Source organism: Rhinolophus sinicus, chromosome 6 (genome assembly GCF_057876585.1).
Source record: "Rhinolophus sinicus isolate RSI-liver-muscle chromosome 6, RSI-T2T, whole genome shotgun sequence".
Classification (NCBI taxonomy): Eukaryota; Metazoa; Chordata; class Mammalia; order Chiroptera; family Rhinolophidae; genus Rhinolophus; species Rhinolophus sinicus.
In genome coordinates, this window is record NC_142506.1 from 55,063,399 (window position 1) to 55,082,752 (window position 19,354).

Sequence of the window (19,354 nt, forward strand, 5' to 3'; positions counted from 1 at the left end):
GAATAATATTTTACCTCTAGAAGATTTATTTTCACCATATAACATTTTTTTCCTAGCCTTTTACTCATTCCTAAAACTGCTAATAAATAAAATTTGTAGCTCAGTGATTTCTTAGAGCTTTAAGAAGTAATTTCACCTCTTAAAATCAACATTAAATTTATATCAATATTTTTTTTCTTTTTGGAAATAATCTTAGAAAGTATTAATTTCACTTGCATTTGTAAATTTAAAGTAATGTCCTATATAGGAGCCTTTTTTAAAGCCTACATAATTTACCAGATTTTTATTTTTTAACAAAGCAAGCTCATCTTAACTCACCAGAACACAAATTCAGTTTGCTGTCTTTATAGCAAGTCATTCAACCTCTGCCTCTAATGACGGGATCATGAGATGTTTTCTGGAAACAGTTGTTGTTCAAGTCCTAAACCTTGAATATTTCCACTAGAAAAGGTGACTATGTACTGAGTGGCAGTTCCCAAATAGTCAGAAGTTATTTTATCTCAAAAACTAGAGTCTTTGACATCAAAGCTTTTTCTAAAGCTTTACATTATTATTTTTAATACACCCGAACATTGAAAGGAAGATTTTCCACTTGTTAAAAACAAACGTGTTCTTTTGGGTGGCGATAAGCTTGGGCTGCTTAAAGGTAAACCAATAGTTAGTATTTTCCACAAGTACTATTTTTATTATAGGAAAATAAGATCAGTAAAAGCAAACACGTAGCACAAACCTATAAATACCTGGAAATAGTTTTAGGTTTCTAAAGAAACAGTTTCATAACACTTCTGAGAATGGCTGATTGTCGGTTCACTTATTCTTTAATTGTTTCTTGCTTCTTCTATCCTTAATGTTTGTGGTAGATTTTTGCCATGTTTTGATTCTGTCTCATAAGAAAATATGAACTAAACTCTAACAATCTCCTTGCATCTCTGAAAGTCCAGTTTCTACTCATTTGATGATAATAATAAAAGAGAATAATCTTAGAAGGTGGATGATTTTTTGCAAATCAGCTATTTAAGTACCTGGCAAAGAGGATTGCAGAATTTAACTTTCTAAGACCTAAAAGTATTTCATTAAGGATTCAGTTCTGATGTGAGATGCTTACTTCATTTTTTCCACGTGCATGTTGTCTGAAATGTCATGCGTAACCTGTGAATCCATTTTCATCATTACCTTTTTTCTTCTTTCTGTTGTTTTCGATAGCCAGGCTTCCCTTATCCATCCCCTCAGCATCACTCCGGTCCGATCTCCTCTCCGATCAACTTTGAGCACATCTATCACATGACTGTTAATTCTGCTGAAAAATTTCTCTCTCCTGATTCCATAAACCCTGAATATTCCCCGTCTCTACGCTCTGTCCTGGGTACACCAAGCTTTATGACTCTGAGGGTATGAACAGCTGAGTCAGGTGTTAACGTTACTAACCCTGTGTGGCTGTCCTCTGCCTGGCTTCATAAGTTACACTGCCGAGGTGGGGTGTTTGGGGACCATTTTCCTTTGGCCTATTTCTCTGTTGCCAAACTTCTGTTCTTCTTCCTCGTCTTTCTTCCAGTTCTTTTTTGTTTCTTCTTTTAAGGAAAAAAGATAAGGACTGAGGAAGATATCCATTTTATTTTTGAAACAGTACTGGAGGACTTTCTGTATTTAATAAAATATTTCCTGTCGGGTGTTTTCCATTACAGATGCTATGATGCCCCTAAGTGGGTCTTTATTCCGTTGAAACAAAAAAGGGATCCCATAATTTCTGAATTTTTTGTAGCTCACTCCCCTAGAACCAGTTAAATTCAGAGAATTTTTTTTTATATTTACTGAAATTAAACTCTATAGTAGGGCCTAGCCACAGGCCTTCTAGCTGTAATAAACCCCTTCTGGCAAAGCTTAAAAACCTCCACAATAAAAAGTATATTAATATTAATAATAACAGGAAAAACTACAAAAAGAAGATAGTCTTAACTAATCTTTGAGTTGCTGATGTGCCGTTCATTCCAGCCGGGATCCAAGATCAGAGAGAAAAACACAGCTTGTGCTGCCATGGCACCTGCTGTGCGTCCCATGCATTCAGTCCTTATGTCTTTGTAACCACTGCCTTTGCAGTGGGATGGAAAGCTGGGTATCCATATTTCCATTAAGAAATCCATGCTTATACTAACTTCAAGGGAACATTTTCTCAAGTTAGTTTTGCAGATAATAAAATACTTGAATTGTATCATGCAAACCCATTTCCCATAGTGCCCTCTGGGTTAGGAAAGTGGTGGCATCAATTTTTATTTGTATATGTAGTAAAATAATTTTCCAATAAGAAAAATAGCTATAGGGTGAGAAGCATATTTTTATACTTCTGTTTGTATTATCAAATTATTCTAAATTACAATGTTTTCAATGTCATTGTCACTGACATTAAACTATGTTATTTAAGTGTCTTATTTGACAAAATAAGATTACTTATGATAAAATAAGCCTTAATTTGCTTGGTAACAGAGTGCAGGGAGTGGATGCTAGAGGAATGCTGTATAAATCAGTCAAGAATTGTTCATATAAAATACGGTGGAAATGTTGCTTAAGTTACTCATTTGTAAATAGACATGCTACTGTCAGTGCAAGTTTAACCCTAATTGTAAGCATATTTGTCCATGAAAAGGACCAGCGGCTTAGGTCTCATAGCACGTTATAATGAAGTTGAACTTTAGCTGAATGAATAATAAACTGTTGGGTTGTTTTTTTCTTAGCCAAACATTTCTTCTGTGTATCATACTTTTTGTTACAACTAATGTATTTTTATAGGCTTAATTTTTGCCATTTATTCTAGGGTAGGTTTGTTTTGTAGAAAAGGACAACACGAAAGTATCTTAAGGTTTATAGCAAAAGCAATACAAATGTAAAGGTTGAAGCTGATATGCCCACGTCTCTCTGGAGCTTTCCTTTGCTGCATTCATTGTGCGCATGTCGCTGGTGTCTCCAGGGTTGCTCCTGTATGCGTGAGTGTTGAAATGCTAGCACTGACTGTTATAATTTTTTATTTTCTTAGAGGAAAAAACAAAGGTAAAGCATTTGCTCTAAGCATATAGCACACTAAGAATTACATGGACTTTGCAAGTTTGATATATATGAACCAAAATGGCAGTGGTTGAACAGGGGGTCAGCCAGCCAACTTTCAGTATGTCTGATTCTTCAAAATGCATGATTTGGAGTTTTTCAAATGATGCTGATGTGTGTTTTCCCGATGGCTAGCTTTGGCCTTGCAGTGGTTGTTTCTGCCATAATCTTCTCTCAGGTGTCAGCCCTGACACCCTTTCTTCTGGTCTGAAAAGGTTTGGGCCAACGGGGAGGCCATGGGCTTGTGTTCTCAGCCATGTGGAGACAGCTTGTCCCACACAGCTCTTCTCTAGGTGTGTGTGACTTTCAGATCACTGCATGGCCCATTTTCCTATCTTGGACACCAAAATTATTAAATAATTAGATGGGAAACTTCTCAAACCATTATTCTCAAGTTAAATTGCTTCCCCCAGGCTATGATTTTTGCCAGCGTCATATTTATGACTCTGTACCGGTCTGTTTCTATGAGGCAGTAATGATGCCTGGTGACTGGGGACGTGAATGTGCGAATGGCACACTTGGTATCGCGCCAGCAAAACATTTACTTGAAAGAATATACTTTTAATTGATTTTTCCCCCTAAATGGGTTTATTCAGTTATTGAGTTATCCTAAGGAAATAAGAATCTCATACATAGTAAAAGCTTTGTTTCAGTTACCTGCAAATGTCCATGTAATTCTACCCTTCACTGTCACTTCTAACCGTGTAACTATTACTTACTGTTCTCGCAACAACAACATTTCAGGAAACATAAGGATGAGCACTTGTGTGGGGGGAGGGTCACTTCTGTTGGTTAGGGCGGTAGTACTTTGCGGGCAAGAAGGACTATGTCATCTCTTCCTTGTTCCGTATCACTCTGGTCAAGATCATTTTATTAATATTTCTTGCAATTGTAGTGAAAGTAGACATCTCTGCAGAAAATCACTCTCTCCAGCTGAAGAACTTTTCTTTCTCTTTCGTTTTTAGAACCCTCGGCCTCAGGAAAGCCGGACAGTGTTTAGTGGTTCTGTCAGTATTCCGTCCATCACCAGATCCCGTCCTGAACCCGGTCGCTCCATGAGCGCCAGCAGTGGCCTGTCGGCAAGTAAGTGGCCCCAGCTGCGGAAGGCACGGCAGTGCCGGTGCTGCCCCAGAAGGCCCGGGAGCTGACATGTCACGCGGACCCACTCACACGTGCATCCGTGCATTACCGGGTGGCTGCAGGCCCTGCTGGATGTGCCGCATAAGCCCCAGTGCAGTTGTTGGGAAGCTAGTCCTGGAGTCCTCGTAGGGCGTACAGTGCACTGGGAGACAGTCCGGTCAGACTGCAAAGTGATGCTGGATACTCGGGCAGAAACGACAGCGTAGCGTAATAGAGAATAACCAGGGACAGCTGTCGGATGAATTCAGACTGAGAAGAATTGGGAAAATCCCCATGCCCTTCAGGGGTGAGGTCACGTTTGAGTCATGTTGGATCAATTGACAGAAGGCTGTGTGTGTCTCTGGGGGTGGTTGGGGAGTGACAGAAACTAAAGGGCAAGAGGTGGGCCAGGGACAGATCCCACAGGGACTTGGAGACCAAGGTGAGGCATGTTTAATCTTTTTAAAAACACAACGGGAAGCTGTTGAGTTTTAAACAGGGAAGGACCTGTATCCAGTTGACATTCTTAAAAAGCTCCCTTGGGCTGCCAAGTGGAGAATGGACTAGAGGCTGCAGGTGTGCATCCTGGGGGGGAGGGGGGGGGCGCTGTCGAGGGGTCAGGTGAGCTGCTGGGGGCCTGGGACCCGGCAGAGGAGGAGAGAAGGAGAGAGTGTCCAGATTCACGGCCAGATGTGGGAACGCTGAGTCTCGGGGACGGATGCGTTAGGTATGGCAGTTAAACATGCCTGAGGGGGATAGTCTTTACTAGCACTGACCCAAGTCTGAGGGGACAGCCCAGGCATGTACAAAGGTCCCAAGGTAGGAAAACCATTAGCATGTTTGTTTTGACTAACTGAAAGAAGGCCGGGGACAGGTTCAAGAAGATACCCCTTTGCCACAAAAGCAAGCAAACACTCATCATGCATCCAGTGAACATTTTGAGGATCCATGAGACACCAGCTCTTCTGCTGAGGTGCAGGGGCTCACATATATGACCGAGCCCCTGCTTTCAGGCTTACAGTTTTTATTATTAGCCTCTCTTGTTTTTAACCCTGAACTACAGCATCTCTTTTCTTACACTTCTGTACAGAGCCCTGAGCTAAGGGACCTGAGGGAGAAAAAATTGCTCCATGGTTACTTAGGTCCGGCTGTAGCAGGTCAGGGAGGAGGAAGGGAGGGAAGCGTGTCAAAAGATACTGTTTCCCTGAATAAAGTACACAGGACGCTAAAAGCGGCTTACCTCACAAGGAGAGCACTGTACAAACGGAATATTTGGCAGATTTACACATTAAACATGTGTCTCAGAGTCACTGACATATTTGGAAGTTCCCAGATTCTAAGCAGGAAGACTGTTCGTGGCCAACAGCTGCTTTCTGTCACCGGCTCAGAAGTAGCGTGGCACTGGCTTAGCGATCAGAGGGGGTGTGGCGAGGGAGCAGGCATACACAGCCCAGAACGTGTGGTTCATAACTTCAGGGAAATCTCTCCATTTCCCTGCACTGACCTGTGAGAGAAACGGATTGCACGAAATCCAGTTTCACAGGTAAAAGCCCTTCAGTCCAAAACCGGATTCATCACCTGCTGTTCTTGAAGGACACCTGATGGAAGCCTCCTGGTGTGGACTGAGCTCGTCCTCCATTTGTCGGTTCATTTGCAAACATTAATATCCACATCTGCTTTATGCCCCGCTGGCCAGGAAGCACCAGGCAGGCGCCTACACAGGTTATGGGTGGTCACTCGGGACATAGGCTTATTAAATAGTCATCTTTCACATTTTCATTGAATTCTTAAGGTGAAAAAACTAAACTGGGATTTGGTAGATCAGCACGAAATTGAGACAATCAGTTTACCTCTTACAGTTGTACAGAAACCTCAGCACAGTCTTTTTTGACCGGTGATCTTAACATTGAAGCTCAGCAAGATTAAAACATTTTTTTAAGCAAAAGCTAAAGAATTAGAGGGAATACTAACAGCTCTAAATAGGTACTAACAAGGCCCCCATGTTTCCAAAGTTTTTTGTCATCCCTTCTTTTCCTCTGAACGGTGCGAGGCCCCCCTCTTATGTACCCCAACTCGAAGATCAAAATACAGTGTGATTATAAAGAAACTCATCTCATTTTCGTATCAGGCTTTTTGCCCTGTGTCTCTGCTGTTCCTTTGTTTTTTATAAAAATTATCTCGGAGTTAAGTGGCAGTTATGCATCGGGTGGAAAGTTCTTTATTTCTGGGAACTGTTCTATTCTGCAGCTTCATCCAGCATATGTGTTTTGAGCACCTGCTATGTGCCAGGCCCCGTGCTGGGCCCGGAGAGGCAAAGACAATCCATCCGTTAGGAGACTGCTGGGCACATAGTTGTGACAGCATAGATTCTGGGAAGGAGATGGGGAGATGCTGGAGGAGCTCCGGGCGATGGAAGGACTCAGGGAGGCAGTGGCGTCTGATCCTGTGAGAACTGTCCAGCGAGCAGGGCCGGCCCGCACGGCCAGTGAGTGCAGGTGGCTTTGAGAGCACTGCCCACTCACCAGGCGTCCCCAGTGGCTGGCCTGCAGCAGGCACAGCTGTGCGAGCTGGCTGGGCTCCGGGGCAAGCTTGGGAGCCCAGGTAACACAGCTGGACTCACTGTCCATCAGCGAGGGGCTCTCACCCGGGATGGGAAGGATGGCTCGTCCCCTTTGGTGTATATAAAGTTGTACCTGAATGGTGTACTGTAGGGTCGTCTGCACAGAATGGCAGTGCGCTGAAGAGAGAATTCTCTGGAGGAAGCTACAGCGCAAAGCGACAGCCCCTGCCCTCCCCATCGGAGGGCTCCCTGTCTTCAGGAGGCATGGATCAGGGAAGCGATGCCCCAGCCAGGGAGTACGACGGAGAGGTGAGTGGGGTGTGAGAAGCAGTGGGGTGTGGAGACGAGGGCTTGGAGGAACCCTGTTCAACAGGCCAGTGCGTTCTCTGTCGGCCAGGGGTACCAAAGCCATCGCGTGGGTTGCAAACTCCAGTTTCCCCACAGGTGTTCAGACTTCTCATAGCTTTTGTATGAACTTAACGTACGTTCTAAAGGACGGAGTGTTTGTTATACTCTGTCAGCTCAGAAAGGGGGCGTTATCCTGATAGTAGAAAAGTCACATCGGGCCATTGGGTCAGGGTGGCTGGAGGAGACCTGTGGTCGCCCGAGGCCCGCCTGCCCCTCTCTTCTCATTGCTGTCTCCCTTGGGCCTTCTAGGACTCTGATTCTCCGAGGCATTCCACAGCTTCCAACAGTTCCAACCTGAGCAGCCCTCCCAGCCCAGTGTCACCTCGAAAGACCAAGAGCCTCTCCTTGGAGAGTACTGACCGCGGGGCCTGGGAGCCGTGAACTGTTGAGCCTTCCGACCAGAGGCCAGGCCGCTTCTCTCAGCACCGTCCCCTCCCCTCCCCGCTCTGCTCACTTTCATCTCTTCCCTCCACCTCTGCCTGAAAGCACCCAGAGGGGGGATTCAGGAATTCCGACAATGACTCCCACGCCCGCCTCCAATTCACAGCAACAACCAGAAAGCCACTTTCATTGAGCAGCTTAGATTGATATTGATTTCATTTCATACACTTAGAGTTGCTTTCCATGGTATTTTACCCCTTCCCCAAAAGGTAGCTTATGTAGACAGATTACAGACGTTCGCGCTAAGAATAAGGTTAGACAGACTTTGTTTTCACAGTAGTCGCTCTGCAGCCCTGAGGTAGCTCACGGTCTCCAGTCGTCCTGCCAAACCCACAGTGAATGTCGACCTGATCGTTGCCAGTAAATCCTTATTAACTAAAACAATGCATATTTTACTACAATACAGAGTTTAAATAAATACACAAATGTAGAGGTTAAATACTGAATGTATATAGTAAAAAGAAGCATCTTGTATTCAACGAAAGATGGATGCATATATGAGAGAGATCATTTAATTTAAAGAAATGTTTTGTTTCTTGTCTGTTTTCCAGCTACGTAATTTAAAGGGTAGAAGAACCTCAAGCTGACACTTAGAGGGACAGCGAGAGGAATCAGGGTTCTCTTCAGTGCCGGCCTCACACTGGGGCGGGGCGGGTCGCAGTGCCCTGGGAGCTTCAGGAAAACGTTTGGCCTTTAGTTTCATTGGTTTGGGGTATGACCTGGGCACCAGACTTGTAACATTTGAAGCCTTTTCAGCAGCAGCATCAAAAGGCAAATTTACTTCTATCCAAGACATTTCTTTTCCTAGTAGTAGAATTTGAGCCACACTTTTCAGTGTTTATTATATTTTCGTACCTTCTGAGGATGAATGTAGAAATGTAATTTTGTCACCTTCTGATCCCTTCTGTCACAAGGAATGCCGTGGCTTCTGAAGATCCACAAAAGGCTCATAAAAGTGCTTTTTGGCTGGACCACCATCCCTCCAGAGGTGCAGTGACGTGTCTGTCCCCTAGCTCAGCTGGCTTCTCAGGGAGGAGTCTGTTCTGAGGGTGTATGAGCTGCCTCAGATAAGCCTGGGAAAGGGGTTAATTACCAAATAATATAAACCTCACACGCAAGGACTTGAACAGCCTTAACCAAATACTCTTTCCCAAGCCCAGTAGGAAATGAGCGTGTTCCACCCCAGTGCGCAGGCAGGAGGCGCCTGGCTGGGCCGGATGAGCTTTTCCTCCCGAAGCTGCTGTACTTGGTTGTTAGTTACATTTCCATTTGAATTCCTGCTGTTTTAATTACCACACAGAAATGAGGGGCAGAACCAGAACTTTATTTCTCCTGTTGGTTCACCCGTTAAACACATGAGTAGAGAAACAGAAATAAAAATATAAAAGGAAAGAGCATCTGCCTCTCTCTTACTTTTTATCTGAGAACTAAAAGGGATTTTCTCCTGTTCTTTAAACTCAGCTGAAGCGGAGGAGTTTTCCCGCAGTTGCTGGTCTGCACTGCAGTGTTTGCGCTGCCCTTTCACCCTGAGCTCAGTGTGTCATCCTCAGCCAGCAGCGCCCCGACCTCCCCACCCCTGGGTGCAGGCAGCTGAGCCCACTTCCCAGTTGTGGGGTCACTGAGGTTCAGTGAGGGAAGAAAGGATCCTGTTTGGGGATCATATTGCAAAAGGTTCCAGTAGAGAAGTGAAACATAACAGCTTTGGCACTGAGACGTTCTGGACTGGATTCTGCTCCAGCTTGGATGAGCAGCGCTTACTGCACGGTCCTACCTCCGACATCTTGCTTCCCGTAAAGGAGGGGCATGTGAAAATACTTTCCATATCCGGTCCCAGGTCGGACGTTGAGTTTGTTTATTGCCATGTGACTGGTAGCTCCTTAAACTTGGCACTTGCCAGGAGAGGAGGGAACCATCTAGCCAGCCAGTGGCTGAGTGCCTGTGGCCAGCTCCCCCCCATGCCTCCTGACCCTCCCGCTCCCCGCTCCCCTTTCCTCTCATCTCTCCCACCCCCTTCTCTTCCCAGGACTCTGTTCATAGCTTGGACAACTAAGTGTGACTTCTTGTTGCCTGTAGGTACTTATTTTTTAAAGGATGCTTTTAGGATCAAAATACAACCCTCGCTGAAGTGGACTCCACTGCAGTGAGTCGTAGCCTTCAGCCTCCCAGCAGAGAAGATGAGACCGCTTGTCTTGGCTGCCCGGCCCACTAGGCCCGAGTTCCTGTTAACCCGTGGAGTGGGCCACAGCACCTCCTGCTCTTTCCCAGCAATCTTCAGTGGCCTTGTCAGCCATAATAGAGCAGCCCCAAATATGATTCGATTCTAACGGCAGGACTTTGGGGGAGAAGCTGCCAGGGTAATAGTTTTGTGTAGGTTTTTACAGGAGTGGGGGGTGTTATTCCTGAGATAATTGTCCTGCTGGTCTTATCCCCAGTATGAAGCAGGTACCTTCAGAAGCTGCTTTCAAGAATGATTTGAAAAGATAGGGGATGAGTGCCAGGGAAACAGAAAACATAACGATTATTCAAAGGGCTCAGTAACTGAGATCACGGTAAGGTATTCTGTGCTGTCTGAAGTCATCCCTTGGTTTCGTGGAGGACATTTAAAAATGTACGTGGCAGCAGGAACTCATTGCTCTTTTCAGTACAAAGGAAAAAGAAGTGAAGAGGCATTTCTGGCATAGTCTATGTGTTGGTATTTGGTGCTATCTGTGTCCTGCCAATTTGTTGTCTACCCTCAGTTCTGACTGATTTAATCTCGTCATGTGCTTTGGGCACATAATTTTTTTTTTCTTTTTGCCAAAAACAAAAGCCTGCCTTCTTATCAAATGGTTACTAAAGTAGATTTCACTTCTTTAGTTATGTGTGTGCACACACCCCGTGCACTTAGTGATTTGAGTTCTTTTCCAGGGAGCACCAGTTTTAAGGCTATGGAGATACGATTAAAATGGGTCCATCTCTTTAGTTTTCCAAGCAATTCTTTTACGCAGGCTTCAGGGAAGAATCTGACATTCCTGTTATGTTTACAGCAACAAACTGTCCTTCCCCCGCTGGCTGTCAGCCTTCACCTTCCATATGGTTAGAATTATGTTATTTTGTTACTTAGCGGCCACATCTACTTCTGTGAAAGAGCAGTCGCATTTATATGGACTCTCAGGTATTATTACAGAAAAGCCAGAGCAGAGCGGGCAGCTGTCCCTAAGCCCACGTACATACAGCAGGGCCGTTTCCTGGCCTGTGTGAGCAACACACTGGTCTCCCAGCTAGGCGGGGCCTTGGAAAGCTCACCACCCACTTTCTGGATAGAGGGGCACTCTCAGCGGCGGTCAGACTTTGCCACTGCCTGAATCCACTGGGCACAGCATGGAAATAATTGGGCACTTTGCTCCCCCCACCCTGAGCCTAGCTCCTGAATTAGATAAGCCTCGCGACAGTTTCTTGAGCCCATCTCAAAGCCTCTTTCTTTGTTATGACGTTAATTATTACTCAAGCCCACCGTTCTCTGGAGTCCTGCTAGATCTGAGGGCCTCGCTTCAGCTGGAGCTCCAGCATTGGCCAGTGGGCCGGGCACTTCCCTTCCTTCCCAGGGACAGCCATCACACACAAGAAACCATTTCATTTCTGGGGGGCAACTGATGAAAACAAATCAACCTTGCAATTTCATGAAAACAAAATGACCTGCCTTTTTATTTGATAGTGTAATATCGTTTATTTTATAAATTTTTTTAGGATTTCTTTCCTCATTGTAATATTATTGTACAGTTTTGCATGGCCTAGGTGTAATCATTTTTTTGTTTAGAATATAATGCTGATAAATATGTGTGTGTGGAAGGGGGAAAGATATTGCTTTGGCCTCATCACTCTTTATTTCGTTTTGTTTGGTTTTATGCCTTCAATGTCTTAGGGAACTTTATAAGAGATTCTCTGCTACCAAACAATGGCGTGGATTCTTTTGCACAGAAATATTTAAGGTGGGATAGTCAAAAATGTAACAAAAGACTCCTCGCCAATATTTTATGTTGGTATCACTTAATATTAACCAGACTTTGATGTATTGCAATAAAACAGGGAACTATTAGAATTGAGTATATTTTGTCTTTTTTCCCCAATTAAAAAATCTGAGCAGTGGAGAAAAGATGACCTCTTTCATCTTATAGGATCCTGCTTCCTGCCGGTCCCCTTCCTCGTCCAGGCTTCCTCCTTACACTACGGAAGGACATGGGGTTAGTTTAATCCAGGACTTTCTTAGTTCCTCCCATAGCTCAGGTAAGAATTGTGTTCAGTTCTCTTGAAGCTTTCAGCTTCCCTCTTCTGGTCAAAACTTCCGACTCCCTCTCCCTGTCTGCAGGCCAGATTGCTTCCCTATCTGAGCTCTTACTAGTGATGCTGCAATGAGCATAGAGATGCATATATCTTTTCGAATTAGTGTTTTTGTTTTCTTCTGGTAGGTACCAGAAGTGGAATTGCTGGGTTGTATGGCAGTTCTATTTTTAATTTTTTGAGCAGTCTTCATACTGTTTTCCACAGTGGCTGCGCCAATTTACCTTCCCACCAACAGTGCACAAGGGTTCCCTGTTCTCCACATCCTCAAAAACACTTGTTTATTGGTTTACTGATGATGGCCATTCTGACAGGTGCAAGGTGGTATCAGACTGTGGTTTTGATTTGCATTTCCCTGATGATTAGTGATGTTGAGCATCTTTACATGTGTCTGTTGGCTGTCTGTATGGCCTCTGGAGAAATGTCTGTTCAGGTCCTCTGCCCATTTTTTAATTGGATTGTTTGGGGTTTGTTTGTATTAACTTATATGAGTTCCTTATATATTTTGGATATTAATCTCTTAATTGGTGTATCATTTGTGAGTATGTTCTCCCATTCAGTAGTCTTTTTGTTTTGTTGATTTTCTTCATTGTGCAAAAACTTTTTAGTTTGATGTAGTCCCATTATTTTTTATTTTGTTTCCCTTGTCCGAAGAGATATAACCAAAAAGACATTGCTAAGACCAATGTCAGAAAGTTTACTGCCTATGTTTTCTTCTAGGAGTTTTATGGTTACAGGTCTTGCATTTAAGGCTGTAATCCATTTTGTATGTGGTGTAAGAAATTGGTCCAGTTTCATTTTTTTGCATCTTATCTGTCCAGTTTTCCCAATATCACTTATTGAAGAGACTGTCTTTACCCCATTATATATCCTTGTATCCTTTGTTGTAGATTAATTACCCATTTAAGTGAGGATTTATGTCTGGGCTCTGTATTCTATTCCATTTATCTACATAACTGTTTTTTATGCCAGTACCATGGTTTTGATTATTGTAGCTTTATAGTATAATTTGATATCAGTCAGAGATTGTGGTACCTCTTTTTTCTTTCTCAAAATTTATTTTGCTTTTATTTGTGGTCCCATTTTAATTTTAGGATTATTTCCAACTCTGAGAAGAATGCCATCAGTATTTTAATAGGGATTGTGCTGAATTTGTGGATTGCTTAGGTCGGAAGGACATTTTAACAATATTAATCCTTCCAATCCATTAACAAAATATATTCTTCCATTTATTTGTATCTTCATTTTCTTTCTTCAGTGTCTTACAGTTTTCAGAGTTCAGGTCTTTCACCTCTTTGGTTTCATTTATTCCTAGGTATTTTATGGTTTGATTGGGTTTTTTGTTTTTTTTTAACATTTCAAGGTTTATTATAAAGGATACAGCTTAGGAACAGCCCATTTTATACTTTTAAATGGGATGATTTTCTTACATTCTTCTGATTCTTATTGGTCTATAGAAATGTAAGATTTTGTATATTCCGTATCCTGCAACTTTACCAAATTCACTTATTCTAGTAGTTTTTAGTAGTCTTTAGGGTTTTCTGTCTATAGTGTCATGTTATCTGCAAATAAGTTTTACTTCTTTCTGATCTGGATGCCTTTTATTTCCTATTGGATTGCTCTGACTAGGACTTCCAGTCCCGTGTTGAATGGAAGTGGTGACAGTGGGCGTCCTTGTCTTGTTCCTGGTATTAGAGGAGTCTTTCAGCTTTTCACTATTATGATATTGGCTGTGAATTTGTCATACATTGGCCTTTGTTATGCTGAGATATGTTCCTTCTATATACCCACACTATTGAGAATTTTTATAAAAAGATGTTGCATTTTTGTCAAATGTTTTTTTACATCTATTATCATATGGCTTTTATGTTTTGTTTTGTTATATATCACATTGACTTAGAGATGTTGAACAATCCTTACATCCCTGGGCTGAATCCCACTTGGTCATGGTGTATAATCCTTTCAATGTATTGTTGAATCTGGTTTGCTAACATTTTGTTGAGAATTTTTACATCTATGTTCATCAAGAATATTGGCCTATAGTTTTATTTTTTGTGATGTCTTTATCTCGTTTTGGTATCAGGTAATGCTGCCTGCATAGAATCCATTTGGAAGCATTCCTTCCCCTTCAATTTTTTTGAAATAGGGTAAGAAGGATATTATTTGAATGTTTGGTAGAATTCACCTGTAAAACTCTGGCCTTGGATTTTTATTTACTGGGAATTTATTATTGCTTCAATTTCATTATTAGTAGTCTGTTTAGATATTTCATTTTTCCTCATTCATTCTTGGAAGGTCATATACTTCTAGAAATTAATGCGTTCTTCTAGATTGTCAAATTTGTTAGCATATAATTGTTCATCATATTCTTTAATGATTCTATATTCCTGTGGTGTCAGTTGTACCTCTCCTCGTTCATTTATTTTATTTGGGGGTGTGTCTGTTTCATTTATCTTTTCAGAGAACCAGCTCTTAGGTTTTATTGATGTTTGCTATTGGTTGTTTTTTTTAATTTCTATTTTTATTTCTGCTCTCATCTTAACTATTAGGTTAGTGCAAAAGTAATTGCTGTTTTTGCATTTATTTTTAACCTTTTAAACCACAATTACTTTTGCACCAACCTTGTATTTCCTTCCTTCTGTTTGGGTTTTGTTCTTTTTCTAGTTTTTTTAGGTATGTTTTGTTTTTATTGAAACAAATCAGACAATTACAAGAATTGTGTTTATTTGGGATTTTTCTTATTTCTTGAGGTAGGCCTGGATAGCTATGAACTTCCCTCTTTGAACTGTTTTTGCTGCATCCCATAAATTTTGAAAAGTTGTATTTTCATTTGTTTCAAGAGTTTTTGATTTCCTGTTTGATTGCATCTTTGAGCCATTATCTGTTTAGTACTATGTTTAAATCCACATATTGTGTTTACAGTTTTCTTCCTATAGTTGATTTCTAGTTTCGTGCCATTGTGGTTGGAAAAGATGCTTGATATGATTTCAGTCTTCTTGAATTTATTGCAACTTGTTTTGTGGCCTGATACGTGATCTATTCTGGAAAATGTTCCATGTGCACTTGAAAAAAATGTGTATTCTGGAGTTTTTGGGTGAAATGTTCTGACAAGGAATCTACAGGTGGTGCTGGGTGCCAGGGCTAGCCCTCACGGAGCTGCAGCTGTCATGCAGACCACCCCATCCTGTCCTAGAGTGTCTGTTACTTACCAACATCAAACCACAGAAAGTAGATTTTCCTTTAAGAACCCTTAAAACTGATATGAGAACCTGTTTTGGACCAGTGCGGTCTCTCCAAAGTAGTATTTCACCACCTAATACACTTTTCAAAGTATTCATGGCCTGTTAGAAGGGCCCCGACCTGAATGTTCAAATTGACCCTGTTACCTAGGAATTCATTCTGCCCACGAGAAACCACTTTTCAGGGTGATGAATGTGGGATAAGCCTTCCAGGTTCAGGCACTAAGAGCTTCACACTGAGAACATGTGCAAACCTTGCAGGAGCATCTGGAGACAGGATGGGGCGTGACACTGCCTGTGGGCTCCTCACCATCAGCCCAGCACCCTTACAAGTGAAAGAAGTAATCTCACAATGCTAGGATGTTTTGTTTTTATTGAAACAAATCAGACAATTGCAAGAATTGTACAAAAATTAACAGAGCCTATGCTGACTCCTCAGGTCCAACCAGGTGACACCAGTACATTCATCTCCTTCCACAAAGGCTCCTGGGCCAGGAGGGGGAAGGAGGTTCCCCCCACACACCGTCTTCTGAGAGAGCTGTGTCACTTTCTCTTGCCCTGTGCTGCTCCTCACCCTTCCCATGGGAGGCTGCAGTTCTCTGGAAACTTAAAAGTTGTCAAAAAGTAGAGGAACCAGCCAGAGAGCAGGCGTGGGCCTCAGTTGGTTAAATAGTACTTGTTGGCACTGCTCAGATCAGCACTTCTCCCAGCTCCAGAGCATGGGCTGGAGAGGAAAAGGGCAGAGAACACAAATCTCATTCGAGAAACATACACACACAAACCTATACTACACGTTCAAGAAAATCCAAAAAGGCTTCTGTGTATGTTTTTGGTGGCAGGGAATCTTCTCATCTTCTGGATAACATTCACATTAGGAAAACCCGTTACAAAAGAACTAAAATTGCCTTTTTACCTTTATCTAGAGTATTTCAGAGGATGAACAAACAGTAGGTGATTTTGACAAAGTAGTTGGGGTTTCATTTTCATTCCATACCCCCTTAGTGATAAAAACCGTGTATAAGCCCTGGTAGCGGGGCTCCCAGCAGCATCCCCTGCCATTTGCCAGCCCCCCTTCTCGGCAAAGGACTTTAAATGCAGCATCACCCCACCAGCTTCCTTCCTGCTCGTCGCAGCTGCACAAGGGCGCAGAGTCCGCACTGAGCGCCGGCCCCGCGGCTACTGCTCGGCGTGCGTCTTGCAGTAGTTGCTGTACGCCTCCTCGAACATGGCCTTACAGGGGAAGCAGGCCTTCAGCTTGGAGCAGATGAGGAAGGAGCCCCCCATCTTCCTGTGCAGTGAGTAGGTCTCCTCCGGGGGCGGGATGAGCCGGTGCTTCAGCATGATGGGAATCAGGCTGTGGATCTTCTCGGTCGTGCTCTGCGTGCCAAAGTCAAAGGGCTCCTCGGAGGCAAAGGCCTCCCCCAGGATGAGGATGGCGTCCAGGTGGGCATCTTCCATGGCCTGGAGGAGAGGAGGGAGGGATCAGCCCTGGGGCTCCCACCGCAGTGCGGATAGGGTCAGGTGAGTGTCATCTCTGACTAGATTGACATGGTAACTGGAGCAAAACCTCCAGTCACCAGGAGCCAGGAAACAATACTCAAGTGTGAACTGGGCTCCGTGTGACCAAGGGAGAGGCAGGGTGTGAGCCGCCTGAAGGCGCTCGGAGTCCAGTTTGCACAGAACAGAGCTACGTCCTGAGCGAGCCGCTGCGCTCATCATGGGTGGGAGGCCCCCACAAGGAGTCTCTTCGCCCTCCTTCCCCGCCACCGCCAGGAGAGCACGGAGCTGCTTTCTGAATGTCTGCCGGGTGCCAGGACAGACCACTCGCCTTTATTCAGAGGGCTGCGAAGATTTCTTCAGCTCTGCCCTCACCCTTTCCCTGTGAGGCCTTAGGAAGCGCGGCGGGGCTTTGCCGTCCCTCCTGCACTCCCGTGGGACTGACCCAGTGACACCACTCTCTAAGGGGCTACCGAGGGGAAATGAGCGTCTGACAAGTCCCCTAGGTGGTCCCCTCGACTGCCCCCAAAGCCTGCCACACTGAGAACCTCGAGCGGAGGCTGGCACAGGGCTTGGCTTGCAGACTGTGCCCAGGCAGCCCAGGGGCTCTGCAATTGCCTCTGATTTCATTTGTAAGTTGAGGTTCTGCTTAAGATTTCAAAGGAAAAGAGTCCACCACCCCACAACCCCCGCCCCCAGGTGCTGCAGGCCTGTGGGGCTCGAGTCCGCGGGCGCTCACTCACCTTGACCTCATAGCCCGTGAGGAACTTCATCTCGATGGATTTCTTCAGCACGGCCTCCCTGTCCCTGTTGGCAGCAGCCCTGATGACCTGGCGGTGACACAGGAGGGACGGTGGGCAGCACGTGAAGAGGAGCATGGGGGCCAGCAGCCACCGCCTGCCCTGGCCCCCACTTCTATCCTCTCTGCTCCCTCTAAGTGGCTGGCCTCACCCAGTGTCACCAGACACTGGTAAGCAGCACAGGCGCTGGGCGGCCCCCTACCTGGATGTAGAGGTCGGTGAAGGACCTGTCAAATTCCCGCGTGGCGCCGAAGTCCAGAAGAGCCACCTGCGAAAGGGCGATACCAGGGACGTTTGCAAGTGGGGCTGAGACCCCCCGATCTAGGAGTCCCCGCTCCCCTGGGATGGCCACACCCAGGAGCTCACCTTGTGCTGCTGAGGGTCATAAAAGAAGTTGGACCAGTTGGGGTCTGTCTGCATGAAGCGGAACTCGAACAGCTCCCTCAGGCACAGGACCAGGATGTTGTAGCAGATCTGGGGCAGCAGGGCAGGCCCGTCACAGCGACGCCCCTCTTCCTCCCCATCCCCACCCAGCCCACCTTCTGCCCAGAGATGACGGTCCATCCCCCGTGTGCCCCCTGGGGCAGCCCCTTGTCCCCTGCATCCCCACAGGGAGCGCCTGGGGGCTCCAAGGCCAGCAGCAGACACACCTCGTTCCTGATCTCCTGGCTCAGCTCCTCAGCCTGGTCCAGGGGGAAGCCGGACACCAGCTCTGTGGTCAGCACATGGGGGCTGCAGAGCTCGTCCACGATCTCAGGCACGTAGAAGAAGGGGTGGTCCTTCAGCAGCTCCCTGGCGGGGGGCGGGGGGGGGGTCACACCCTGGGCCCAAGTCCTCCCCACCCCCAGCCTGGGAACACTCGGCGCAACAAGGGACTGAGCCCGACAAGTGGGGGTTCTGCTCTGCGCTGGGCAGGATGTGGCCACGGGCCCTGGCCACTGCCCTCGCCACCTCCTGCGGGGCGCAGCTGCCCAGGCCGGAGCTGCACCTGAACTTCTTGGCACAGGCGGCCTCGCGCTGGTAGTCGCACTCGAGGGCCAGCTCCCGCCTCAGCACGTCGATCAGGTGCTCGGGGAACAGACCTGGGCAGGGGAGGAGAGCGTCAGGGTGCACTGGGGGTCCCCAGAGCCCACCCCAAACTCCGCCCTCACGCAGCGGCAGCCGACCTTCCGGCAGCATGTTGCTCATGTTCAGGACGGCCATGAGGTTGTTGACGTCACTGTTGATGCTCTGGGCCACGCCGGGGTACTGCGGGAGACAGAGGGTTCCTGGGAGGGGTCCCCGGCTCGCCCACCGCCCGTCGGCTTCCGGCCATGTCCCACCCCAACCTCATTCCCCACTGCGCGCCTCCCACCCTTTCGGGGCCCCCTCCCTGCACCTCAGCCCCAAAGCTGTCCCCACCCCCCCACCCCCACTCAGCCACTCACTTGGCCAGGCCCCGGGGCCAGACACGCGACAAGGACCCTGCCCAGCCCCCAGGGGGCCGCGCACACCGGCACCCACCTGGATCTTCATGGCCACCTCACGGCCACCCTTCATGCGGGCCAGGTGCACCTGCCCGATGGACGCGGCTGCGAAGGGCCGCTCCTCAAAGTACTCCAGCTTGTCCCGCCAGTTGGGGCCCAGGTCGTTGTTGAGAGTTTTCTAGAGGGAGAGGCCAGGGAGGGGCCGTGAGCACAGCCCAGCCACCTGCGACACCCTGAGAAACAGCCATGGGCCCCGCAGCTCCCAGAGGACCCAGGAGTCCCGGGCACGGCCTTCCTCACCGTCATCTGCTTCAGCGGCATGAAGTCTGCACTCTGCCTCACGCGCTCAAAGATCTTGGCCAGATGGGGATTGATGAAAGCATCGTCTGGAAGGCACCAGAGAAGTCAAAGCAG

General features: G+C 46.0%; 2 protein-coding genes across 21 annotated transcripts in view; one reads left to right on the forward strand and one right to left on the reverse strand.

The window, feature by feature from the left end:
* The window catches only part of CDC42BPA (CDC42 binding protein kinase alpha), a 202,594-nt gene extending 190,895 nt beyond the window's left edge, over window positions 1–11,699 (forward strand). For 12 of the 18 annotated variants that reach the window (XM_074316911.2, XM_019730876.3, XM_019730877.3 and 9 more), the window contains 4 exons: window positions 1,204–1,389; window positions 4,059–4,176; window positions 6,924–7,081; window positions 7,430–11,699. In XM_074316911.2, the coding sequence (XP_074173012.1) occupies window positions 1,204–1,389; window positions 4,059–4,176; window positions 6,924–7,081; window positions 7,430–7,561 (594 nt within the window). In that variant the 3' untranslated portion in view covers window positions 7,562–11,699. The remainder of the gene's footprint in view (window positions 1–1,203; window positions 1,390–4,058; window positions 4,177–6,923; window positions 7,082–7,429) is intronic. The other 6 variants (XM_019730880.3, XM_019730885.3, XM_019730884.3 and 3 more) reach the window with 1 other exon arrangement.
* Window positions 11,700–15,533: 3,834 nt separating this feature from the next.
* COQ8A (coenzyme Q8A) overlaps window positions 15,534–19,354 on the reverse strand; it is a 41,547-nt gene continuing 37,726 nt past the window's right edge. For all 3 annotated transcript variants that reach the window (XM_019730895.3, XM_088799125.1, XM_088799126.1), the window contains exons 7-15: window positions 19,241–19,326; window positions 18,978–19,118; window positions 18,641–18,722; window positions 18,463–18,556; window positions 18,125–18,266; window positions 17,841–17,948; window positions 17,677–17,742; window positions 17,418–17,504; window positions 15,534–16,638 (exon numbers count right to left, since the gene is read on the reverse strand). In XM_019730895.3, the coding sequence (XP_019586454.3) occupies window positions 16,354–16,638; window positions 17,418–17,504; window positions 17,677–17,742; window positions 17,841–17,948; window positions 18,125–18,266; window positions 18,463–18,556; window positions 18,641–18,722; window positions 18,978–19,118; window positions 19,241–19,326 (1,091 nt within the window). In that variant the 3' untranslated portion in view covers window positions 15,534–16,353. The remainder of the gene's footprint in view (window positions 16,639–17,417; window positions 17,505–17,676; window positions 17,743–17,840; window positions 17,949–18,124; window positions 18,267–18,462; window positions 18,557–18,640; window positions 18,723–18,977; window positions 19,119–19,240; window positions 19,327–19,354) is intronic.